General features: G+C 42.5%; 1 protein-coding gene across 1 annotated transcript in view; it reads right to left on the reverse strand.

Annotated features, from left to right (window-relative positions):
• Positions 1 to 5,743: 5,743 nt before the first annotated feature.
• The window catches only part of YIPF6 (Yip1 domain family member 6), a 79,397-nt gene continuing 72,858 nt past the window's right edge, over positions 5,744 to 12,282 (reverse strand). Inside the window, exon 7 of the mRNA XM_033200944.1 lies at positions 5,744 to 7,196. Within this exon, the coding sequence (XP_033056835.1) occupies positions 7,090 to 7,196 (107 nt within the window). The 3' untranslated portion in view covers positions 5,744 to 7,089. The remainder of the gene's footprint in view (positions 7,197 to 12,282) is intronic.

Here is a 12,282-nt window from a genome sequence, read left to right on the forward strand (position 1 = left end):
GGGAAGGAGCAGTTTTAAGGTAGGAGAAATAGGGGCTATTTTTGAAACAGTTTGAGACATCTACTAGATATCCAAATGGAGATGTCATATGTATAGTCAGATATACAAATCTGGAGCTTAGTGGAGGGGGTCAGGGCTAGAGATATAACTTTGGAGTATATAGATGTTATTTAAAGCCATGAGATTGGATGAGCTCATCCAGGAAGTAAATGTAAACAGAATAGTTCTGAGGACTAAACTCTGAGTCACTCTTAACATTTTGAGTTGAGGAAGAGGAGTTGGAGCAATCAAAGAGACTGAGAAAGAGTGGGCAGTAAGAAGGGAGGGCAACCAGGAGACTGTGGTTTTCCAGAAGCCAAGCCAAAAAAGTGTTCCAAAGGCTGGGCATGGTGGTTCATGCCGGTAATTCCAGCACTTTGGAAGGCCAAGGCGGGAGGATCACCCGAGGTCAGGAGTTCAAGACCAGCCTGGCCAACATGGTGAAACCCCGTCTCTACTAAAAATACAAAAATTAGTTGGGCATGGTGTGCACCTGTAGTCCCAGCTACTCAGGAGGCTGAGGCAGGAGAATCTCTTGAACCCAGGAGGCAGAGGTTGCTGTGAGCTGAGATTGCACCACTGCATTCCAGCCTGGGCGACAGAGTGAGGCTGTCTCAAAAAAAAAAAAAAAAAAAAGTGTCTCAAAGAGAACAAAGTCAAATGAACTAGGTCAAACGTTTCCAAGTTCATGAGATTTAGCAAGATGGTAGTCTTGGGAACCTTAATAAAAACTTGAGAGGAAAGGGTTGAAAAAAAGAATGAGAGGCCGGGTGCGGTGGCTCACACCTGTAATCCCAGCACTTTGGGAGGCCGAGGCGGGTGGATCATGAGGTCAGGGGATCGAGACCATCCTGGCTAACATGGTGAAACCCCGTCTCTACTAAAAATACAAAAAATTAGCTGGATGTGGTGGCGGGCACCTATAGTCCCAGCTACTCGGGAGGCTGAGGCAGGAGAATGGTGTGAACCCGGGAGGTGGAGCTTGCAGTGAGCCGAGATGGCACCACTGTACTCCAGCCTTGGCAACAAAGCAAGACTCCATCTCCAAAAAAAAAAAAAAAGAATGAGAAATGAGGAAGTGGAGCCAGAAGGTACAGCCAATTCTTTGCAGAGCTTCACCAAAGAGGTTAACAGAGAATTTAGGAGTAGTTGGCGGTGGGCATGGGGTATAGACAAACATTGCTAAACTGATGGGACTGATCCAGCAGACAAGAAAATGCTTATGATTGCAAGAGAAAGAGGGGTTTCTTTGTTGTTCGTTTGTTTTTTATGGGAGTAAAGTCCTTGAATTGGCAGGAGGGTGTAAGTGCTGGGGCATAGTCAGTGTATCCTTTGTATCAAGAGGAACAGTGGAGGGGATGAGGATAGATGCTGGTAAAGTGACAGATCTGATTGTGGGAAGATGAGCTACTTCTCTTCTGATTGCTTCTCTTAGGCCTAAGAAATAAAAGTGAGGTTATTGATACAAGCGGGGAGAAGGAAGGATCGATTAGGAGATGTACTAAGCTAAGCGAAGATAATGAATGGTCCAGGTGATAACGGGAGGCTTGAACTTCTTTCTTGTGGCAACAGATAGGGAGTGTAAGGCATGAGGGGTAACTAGTTCTGAGTCATTTAAATAGAAGGTGGCTCTGGTAACTCTGCCTTCTTCCTGTTTCTCAAACATACCATGCTCATTCATATCTCAGGCCATTTAGCACATGCTGTCCCCTCTCTTGAAACATTCTTGCCCCATGCGTTGCTACCTCACTGCATTCAGGACTTCATTCAAATGTCAGCATCTCCGAGAAGACTTCCCTGCCCACTCTATCTAAAATAGCAACCCCTCTTCCAGTCATTCTCCATCCTCTTACTCTGCTTTATTTTTAAAACAGCTTTATTAAAGCATAATCAATATACAAAGAATTGCACCAACCTAACATTTCATGTGTACAATTTGATGAGTTTGCACATATGCAAACACCCACAATACCATCACTACAAGCAAGGTAATAGACATATCCAACACCTCCCAAAGTTTCCTTGTGTCCCTTTGTTTTTTTTTTTTTGTGTGTGTGTGTGTGTGTTATATGTGTGTGTGTGTATTAAGAATGCTTACCATGAGATCTACCCTAAACAAATTTTGAAGTGCACAATACCATATTGCTAACCATTGGTACTAGGTTGTATAGCAGATCTCTAAAACTTATTCATCTTTCATAACTGAAACTTCATACTCATTGAACAGCAACTCCCATATTACCCCCTCACCCCAAACCCTGGCAAGCACCATTCTCTTTTCTGCTTCTATGAGTTTGACTATTATGGATACCTCTTATAAGTAGCATCACATGCTGTTTGGCTTTTCGTGACTGGCTTATTTCACTTAGCAAAATGTCCTCCCTTGTGCCCATTGAATGTAATTTATTTAGTGATGTGTTTATTGGATGTATTCCATCACCGGACCATCAGCTACATGAGAGAAGGACTTGGTTTTGTTCACTGTTATATCCCTGGAACCTAGCACAGCATCTGTCACATATTTGCCGACTAAATGAATGATCAATTCTTATTCCAGCCTCCCTCTTTGGACTGGTCTCTCAGTGGTTGTTAGTGGTGAAGTGGGTGATGGTGTGAGAGCAGGGAGCCAACTGCCTACCAGGAGCTGGAGAAACCCTTACATCTTCCTGTGGTGGCGCTCAGGCAGCAGTGAGGGTGGCTAACGGTTTCAGAGATCTGGAATGGGGCCAGGAACAGGTCCTCTCATATGCATCAGGGTTGCTTTGGGGAAGGTGAGCAGAACATGGAACAGGAGGAAAACCACATCAGGTTCCATGCCAACAGCAGCTCTCTGCCCTCCACATCTCAGCAATGACTATTTGTTTTTAGAGGTGCATCCTGCAAGGTATCAGGCAGCCTGCAGTTCTCAAAGACACTGACCTACAAGTACTGGGTGGTACAGGAAAGTAGTAGAAACAGTGTCTTTCATTATTGAAATGGCTAGGGGTTCCTGGTAGAACTGTGTAAGACATCAAACTTGGCTATCAAGGAGCAGAGGGCTCAAGAGTCTTGCTGGCACAGCAGGCAGAATGTCAGGGCTACTATTTGAGGGCCTGGTTCAACACACTTCATGTGTGAACATGTATCAATCAAAATAATGCTAGCTGCTGTAACCATTTATTTGACGGAGGTAAGCAGTAGATGGGTCAAAAGGTAGTTGGAGACCCTGGAAAGGCACAAAATAGGTGGGGTTTTGATTCAACAGAGCATGGCAGTGCAAGTCAATGAACTGGAGCAGCTCCTGAAGGCATCAGGCAATGGGGCAGCAGGTAATATAACTGAAGTGGCAGCATAGAAAGTGGACTACATTAGTCAGGACATCTACCTGTCAGCAAATGTGGCATTGTGGCGCTGAGAAGGGAAGGATAACAGTGTATTACAAAGTCTTGGGTAACTGTACCCTAGAGATTTCCCTGGTCTATCCTTGGTTCTGCATTTTTTTTTTTTTTTTTGTCCCTTAGAACACTGGGCCAGATACAGCCCCACCAAAAGCCTCAACAAGCAGATTGATTGTCAGGCTGTCTTCCAGGGTGGCAGTAAGGCCTAGGCACCTGGGTTCATTGTGCCTTTGCTGGGGACCCTCTTAAGGCTGTGCTGGCACAGGTGTGCTCCCTGGCAGCCTGAAATGGAGCATATGATTCAAAATATCACCAAATGAATAATTTCCTAAGGTGGGAGGGGCAGTATCTGATTTCCCTTAGTCTTTGGTTGGTACCAGGATTACTCAGATCAAGGGCTCATTCTAAATGAAACAGAATATCTTAGAGAATGAGATAGACAACCACTCCTTGGTTCAGGAGGTTGAGGAGGATAATCATAACATGGCCTTAGAATTTACTTGGAGCATTGCACAGGCCAGAGAACATGTATTATCAAAATAACACTAATTGCTATAACAACAACTACATCTTGGTGGTTTAGCACAATATAAGTTTCTCTCATCAGTCTGTTAGAGAGACTGTGACTCTCCTCCAAGTGACTCAAGGATCCAGCTATTTCCATCTTATGGCTCTGCCATCTTGTGGCTTTAAGGTCACCCTAGTGTTTCAGCAGCACATGAAAGTGTGAAGAATCACACACCCGTTACTCAATCACTTTGGCCCTAAAATGATACACGTCATGTTTACATGTTGTACTGGTAAGAACTGGTCAAATGATCCTGCCTACAGGTGCAATGAGGTTGGAAGTGGTAGTTCCTGGCTGGGAAGCCTCTTTCCAGCAACAACTCTACACCATAGAAGGGAAGCCTGAGCCTTTGATCATCATCTAGTGCTCCCTGCAACAGGACAGCCCCAAATATATGTACTGTCCCAGTCCAGCTTGAAATGCTGTCTTTCACTAGTCCTCTTGCATACAAAGCTAAATAACCTACTGAGTTCAGATTCTGTGAGTTCCTGGAGCTGTTAGAACTGTACAACTGGATGCAATTGAGCAGGAGTAGGTAGTGATCCCATCCTGCCACTGAATCAAAGTCCTACTTGTTTTCTTTTTCATAAATAATGAGAGTGCCAACAGGAAAATTTGAGTGCTAGATGGCCCCACACACAAGTTCAGATTGAGATACCCCCTGAAACTTAAGATTCTGCCTTTGAAATGGTACCTTTCTTTGCAAAGGCTCAAGACCCTAGGGTGAGATTAATGGTGTCGTTGTGGTTACTGTATGGAGCAGCTGTTCTCCATCCCTCTCAGACAATTCTTTCTAGAATGCCTATTTGCCTGGTGAGGCAGACTGGACAGCCACTGACCTGACCTCCAAACTGCCCTAGGTGAAGTACATGACAGGGTTCTTCTGAGTCATGAATGCATGAATGATGGGCAGCACCCATGGCTCTGTATGGTCCCTATCCTGACCTGCAAGGGCAGGCAGGGTTTCACAGAGTCCTTCCAGCAGGAGAATGTTAATCTCATCCATTTAGACTTGCTGTAGTTTGAAGATCACCTAGCTGAGTCTCTTGAAACAAGATTCAGGTTAAAAAGTTGTGAGATGCCATGAAGTCCACCCTTGTCTGTATCAGCATTTGGGTCCCAGCCAGTGATGTACTGGTAAATGCTTAACAACCAGCTCTCCTGAGAAAAAAAAAGTCTGACCTGTAGCATTTGCTGATTTCCATGGTGCAAATACTCCCACAATGGCTGATTTCAAGCTATCAATGTTGTATTAATGAATGCAGAGTTGAGCAGAGAGGTACAGTAACATACCATTATATGTATATTCAGTATTTCTACCATACATACAGAATGGACAAAATAACTTCAAGAGTGTAGATAAGACCTGTAATCCCAGCACTTTGGGAGGCCGAGGTGGGCGGGTCACCTGAGGTCAGGAGTTCAATACCAGCCTAGTCAACATGGCAAAACCCCATCTCTACTAAAAATACAAAAATTAGCCAGGTGTGGTGGCACATGCCTGTAATCCCAGCTACTCGGGAGGCTGAGGCAGGAGAATTGTTTGAACCCAGGAGGCAGAGGCTGCAGCGAGCCGAGATCGTACCAATGCGCTCCAGCCTGGGCAACAGAAAAAGACTTTGTCTCAAAAAAAAGAAAAAAAGTGTAGATAAGAATGTAGTAAAATAACTAGGAAGTGATTAGTTTTGAGTATTTGCTATCTATGTTTTAATGTAATGTATTTAATAGTAAGTTCATGTACATTAATTTTTTTGTTTCAGTGCTGCCTTTTTAATTTTAAAAAATAAATATATACTTTTAAACATACAGAAAATAGGAAAAAATAGCACATTGAATACCCATATACACACTAGTTAGATTCATTAACATTTTGCCATATATGCTTCATGCCATATACATTAGTTTTTAATAATGGCTGTGACTAATAATTGGCAAGCAAAATTTCTGAAAATTTCACAATCAGCTCTTCTAAGTCAATACAGACTAGCTCTAGCAACCCCACTAGTCTCAGCTTTCTCACCCCAGTACCGTGGTTAACCAATCAGGACAGAGAGAGCAGAGGAAGTGTGAGCGTGGAAATGAACAATTTTCTTCTCCCAGTGGACTGAGAAATTTCTCAGCAGTGATAGCAGGGTACCCAACACAAAGCACACAACCTATCCTAGAACAGGCACAATGCTGGTGCATGTGTGTCTAAAAGCAGACTTCAGGGAGACACAGCCCTTCTAACCTTGCAAGCTCATTATTAGCCTTAGAAGCAACTCATGTAAGTCCTGAGTCATGAGATGTACTAGGTGGCTCCCACACACACTAGGAGGAGCTTGAAAACTCCTCCTAGAATTTCCTTGCTTGGTGCCATCATTCTAAAACAAGACCTGTGCTAGTTAATCCACCCTTCCCCTGGAAAAGATAGAAAGTAGATATGTTGGTGTGCTCTGCCCAGGACAGCAGAAGTTTGGCCATTCCCTCCCTGCTCACACACAGAGAGCTACCGGAAACCACACAGAATCTTTCAAGAAAAGGGTGGCCAGCCTGCCTAGAAAGAAGTCTCATCTATCAAATCTGCCACTGTCTGCAGTCATCTGATGGCTTGCATGGAGCTGAAGGATCCACTTCACTGATGGCTCAGTCATGTGGCTGCTGGCAGGAGACCTCAGCCCCTCACAATATGGGCCTCTCCATAGGTTACTTGAATGCCATCAGGACATGACAACTAACTTAACCCCAGAGCGGGTGCTCCACTAGAGAGGGAGCACAGAGGAAGCTGCACTATCTTTTTTATGATCTAGTCTCTGAAATGTCACAATCACTTCTGCTTTATTCTATTGTTAGAAGCGAGTCACTAATGAATATCTTTATCCTATTCATTAGAAACAAGACATTAAAAGCAGCTCACCCTCAAGAGGAGGGGAAATAGGGTCTTCCTTTGAATGGAAGGTATAGCAAAAAATTTGTGGATAAATTTGACAGCTACTGCAGTTCTCCCTCTTTCCACCAACTATTAATATTCCTCCTATATGCAAAGTACACTCACTCCTCCCAAGGCTCCTAAAAGTCTCATCCCATTACACTATCAGTTTGAAGTCTAGATTTTCATCACTGAGATCAGGTCCAGGTCCAGTTCCAGGTCCAGGTCCAGGTGCACGTAAGGCTCCTCAGATGTAGTTCTTGAAGTATAGCTTCTGGAGTACAGTTCCTCTCAACCTGAGGACCTGTGAACCAAAAAGAAAGATATCGGCCACAGATACAGCCAATATACAATGGTGGGAATGTGTAGAATAACCTCTACAGATGTTACTATACAAGGAAAAGGGAAAACAGGCACAAAGGAGTCGCTGTTCCATAAACAATTCTGAAATATACCTAAGGATATGTTGCAAGTTCCTTGATTAGGACTCAGTCTGGGAATAATTCTCTGCACCTCTTGGCTCTCCCCGCCGGGCTCTTGGTTCCATCCTCTGGGTCATCTTTCCTTTTCACAAAAAATACTCTGTGTTTCCAGGTGCATGATTTTCTCAACTTTCTTCCTGCTGGTAGAATTTTTGAGATCCAAAGATCTGTTGTCATTTTGTATTGTCTCTGTCCCTTTCAGTTCAGGCTGGAAGTGTTTCCATAAATACAATTCTCTTTAAAACTTTGTGAGTGTTCTCTGATTCTTATTAAGGTTTTCCCCATTACACCAAAGCTTTGTCCAAAATATCTTTGTGATAAGTCCTTCCTAACATTGGACATCTGCTGTGACTACTGAGGGACAGTGCCCTTAAGCTTCTTCAAAGCTCTGTGGCTTGACTGAACAGTTCTTTGAGGCATGACCTTGGATCTTTCTGAGGCTTTAACAAAGGATTTTACAGTCATACTTCCAGTTTTATTTTTTAGACCATGCTTTCCAGAGAGCACCCTGGATTTTACCTTTGTTCCATGGCTATTTCTTAATTTTGGCATTATTTACCCTTGGAGGATCTAGGAATCTCCAAAATCAGCACTTCTTTTTGTTTAACATTTCTTCCTTAAGCATATCTCTGTCCTTTCGCATTTTACGATAAGTAACAAGAAGCAACCAGGCAGCGCCTTCAATGTTTTCACTGGAAGTTACTTTAGCTAGGTCATCCAGTTCATTTGGTACATTTTCTACTTTGCAAATAATTTCAGGTGACAGTGGAGCTAAACTTTCTGCCACTACGTAGCAAAGATCCCTCTTCCTTCACTTTCCTATAACATATTCCTTACTCCTATTTAACCCCACACTGGTAGCCTCCTCAAAGCTCAGACTTCTCCAAAAAGTCTATTCAAGAAATTTCAGCCTTTTATGGATACTCTCTTCAAAGTCCTTCCAGCTTTTGCAAAACTGCCTAATTCCCAAGCCACTCCCACATTTTTAGATCCCTTTTTTTTTTCTTTTGAGACGGAGTCTCACTCTGTCACCAGGTTGGAGTGCAGTGGCTCAATCTTGGCTCATTGCAACCTCTGCCTCCCAGATTCAAGCGATTCTCCTACCTCAGCCTCCCAAGTAGCTGGGACTACAGGCGTGCATCACCATGCCCAGCTAATTTTTGTATTTTTAGTAGAGACGGGGCTTCACTATCTTGGCCAGGATGGTCTCGATCTCTTGATAGCACCCCGCTTCCAGATAGCCAAATCTGTACTAGTTATGTTACTGCATAAAAAGTTACTCCAAAACTCAGTGGCTTAAAACAACATACATTATCTCATAGTTTCTGTCTGTCAGGAATTTCAGAGTAGGGCTTATTTGAAAATGTAGGCTCAGGGTCTGACATGGTTTGTGTCCCCACCCAAATCTCATCTTGAATTGTAATCCCCATGTGTCAAGGAAGGGACCTGGTAGGAGGTGACTGGATCATGGTGGCAATTTCCCCTATACTATTCTCATGATAGTGATTTCTCACGAGATATGATGGTTTTATAAGTGTTTGACAGTTCTTCCTTCCCATGCTCTCTCTCGCCTGCCGCCATGTAAGACATGCCTGCTTCCTCTTCTGCCACGATTGTAAGTTACCTGAGACCTCCCAAACCATGTGGAACTGTGAGTCAATTAAACCTCTTTTCTTTATAAATTACCCAGTTTCTGAATCCTCATTTCTCACCCTAAACAAAAACCAACTGAAGACGGATCAAAGACTTCAATCAAACCAATTGAAGACCTTAGATCAAAGGTCTTGAATCTAAGACCTGAAACCATAAAAATTCTAGAAGATAACTGATATGATTTGGCTGTGTCCCCACCCGTATCTCATCTTGAATTGTAGTTCCCATGATTCCCACATGTTGTGGGAGGGACCTTGTATTAGGGTTCTCTAGAGGGAAAGAATTAATTGGAGATGTATATATACACACACACACACACACATATACATATAGGAGTTTATTAAGTATTAACTCACACAATGACAAGGTCCCATGATAGGCTGTCTGCAAGCTGAGGAGCAAGGAGAGCCAGTCCGAGTCCCAAAACTGAAGAACTTCGAGTCCTATGTTTGAGGGCAGGAAGCATCCAGCACACAGGAGACAGATGTAGGTTGGGAGGCTAGGCCAGTCTCACCTTTTCACATTTTCATGCCTGCTTTCTATTGGCTAGAGGCTGATTAGATGGTGTCCACCAGATTAAGGGTGGGTCTGCCTTCCCCAGTCCGCTGACTCAAATGTTAATCTCCTTTGGCAACACCCTCACAGACACACCCAGGATTAGTATTTGGGACCCTTCAATCCAATCAAGTTGACACTCAGTATTAACCATCACAGACCTGGTTGGAGATAATTGAATCATTGGGGCAGTTTACCCCATACTGTTCTCATGGTAGTGAATAAGTCTCACAAGATCTGATGGTTTCATAAGGGGAAACCACTTTTGCTTGGCTGTCATTCTCTCTAGCCTGCTACCATGTGATATGTGTCTTTCGCTTTTCACCATGATCGTGAGGCCGCCCCAGACACCTGGAACTGTGAGTTCATTAAAACACTTTTTCTATATAAATTACCCAGTCTGGGGTATGTCTTTATCAGCGGCATGAAAATGGACTAATACAGTAAATTGGTACTGGTAGACTACGGTGCTGCTGTAAAGACACCCAAAAATGTGGAAGAGACTTTTGAACTGGGTAACAGGCAGAGGTTGGAACAGTTCAGAGGGCTCAGAAGAAGACAGGAAAATGTGGAAAAGTTTGGAACTTCCTAGGGACTTATTGAATGGCTTTGACCAAAATGCTGATAATGATATGGACAATGAAATCCAGGCTGAGTTGGTCTCAGATGGAGATAAGGAACTTGTTGGGACTGGAGTAAATATGACTCTTGTTATGTTTTAGCAAAGAGACTGGTGGCATTTTGCCCCTGCCCTAGAGATCTGTGGAACTTTGAACTTGAGAAAAATGATTTAGGATATCTGGCAGAAGAAATTTCTAAGCAGCAAACCATTCAAGAAGTGACTTGAGTGCTATTAAAGACAATCAGTTTTATAAGGGAAGCAGAGCATAAAGTTTGGAAAATTTGTAGCATGACAATGCAATAGAAAAGAAAATCCCACTTTCTGAGGAGAAATTCAATCTGGCTGCAGAAATTTGCATAAGTAACAAGGAGCCAAATGTTAATAACCAAGACAATGGGGAAAATGTCTCCAGAGCATGTCAGAGGTCTTCACAGCAGCCCCTCCCATCACAGGCCTGGAGGCCTAGGAGGAAAATACGGTTTTGTGGGCTGGGCCCACGGGCAGAATGATATGGTTTGGCTGTGTTGCCACCATATCTCAACTTGAATTGTAGCTCCCATAATTCCCACATATTGTGGGAGGGGCCCAGTGGGAGATAATTGAATACTGTTCTTGTGGTAGTGAATAAGTCTCATGAGATCTGATGGTTTTATAAGGGGAAACCCCTTTCACTTGTTTCTCATTCTCTCTTGCCTGCTGCCATGTAAGACATGCCTTGGCTTCTCCTTTGCCTTCCACCATGATTGTGAAGCCTTCCCAGCTATGTGGAAATGTGAGTCCATTAAACCTCTTTCCTTTAGAAATTACCCAGTCTTAAGTATGTCTTTATTAGCAGTGTGAGAACAGACTAATACAATAACATTGGGGAAACCCTTCTAGACATAGGCCTAGACAAAGACTTCATGACCAAGAACTCAAAAGCAAATGCAACAAAAACAAGATAAATAGATGGGACTTAATTAAAATAAAAAGCTTCTGCACAGCAAAAGAAATAATTAGCAGAGTAAACAGACAACCCACAGAATGGGAGAAAATCTTCACAATCTAAACATACAACAAAGGACTAATATCCAGAATCTACAAGGAAGTCAAACAAACCAGCAAGAACAAAACAAAAAATTCCATCAAAAAGTGGGCTAAGGATATGAACAGGTAATTCTCAAAAGAAGATATACAAATGGCCAAAAAACATGAAAAAATGCTCAACGTCACTAAATATCAGGGAAATGCAAATCAAAACCACAATGCCATACCACCTCACTCCTGCAAGAATGGCCATAATCAAAAAATAATAAAATAATAGATGTTGGCATGGATGTGGTGAAAAGGGAACACTTTTACACTGTTGGTGGGAATGTAAACTAGTACAAACACTATAAAAAACAGTGTGGAGATTCTTAAAGAACTAAAAGTAGATCTATGTATGATTTGATCCAGCAATCCCACTACTGGGTATCTACCCAGAGGAAAAGAAATCATCATATGAAAAAGATACCTGCACATGCATGATTATAGCATCACTATTCACAGTTGCAGAAATATAGAACCAGCCCGAATGCCCATCAATCAACAAGTGGATAAAGAAAATGTGATATATATATATACACACACACACACACACACACACACACACACACACCATGGAATACTAGCATACTACTCAACCATAAAAAGGAACAAAATAATGGCATTTGCAGCAATCTGGATGAAATTGGAGACCCATATTCAAAGTGAAGTAACTCAGGAATGGAAAACCAAACATCATATGTTCTCACTTATAGGAAGAGCTAAGCTGTGATGACACAAAGGCATAAGAATGATTCAATGGACTTTGGAGATTCAGGGGAAAAGGGAAAGGGAGATGAGGCAGAAAAGACTATATATTGGGTATAGTGTACTCTGCTCAAGTGATGGGTGCTCCAAAATTTCAGAAATCACCACCAAAAAATGTACTCATGTAACCAAATACCACCTGTTCCCCAAAAACCTATTGAAAATAAAAAATATAGAGAGAGAAGAAAATAAACTGTTTATATTTAATTTTATACTGTATGTTGTAAAAATTATATTTTTGTTTA

This window comes from Trachypithecus francoisi, unplaced genomic scaffold (assembly GCF_009764315.1).
Source record: "Trachypithecus francoisi isolate TF-2019V2 unplaced genomic scaffold, Tfra_2.0 Lachesis_group6, whole genome shotgun sequence".
Classification (NCBI taxonomy): Eukaryota; Metazoa; Chordata; class Mammalia; order Primates; family Cercopithecidae; genus Trachypithecus; species Trachypithecus francoisi.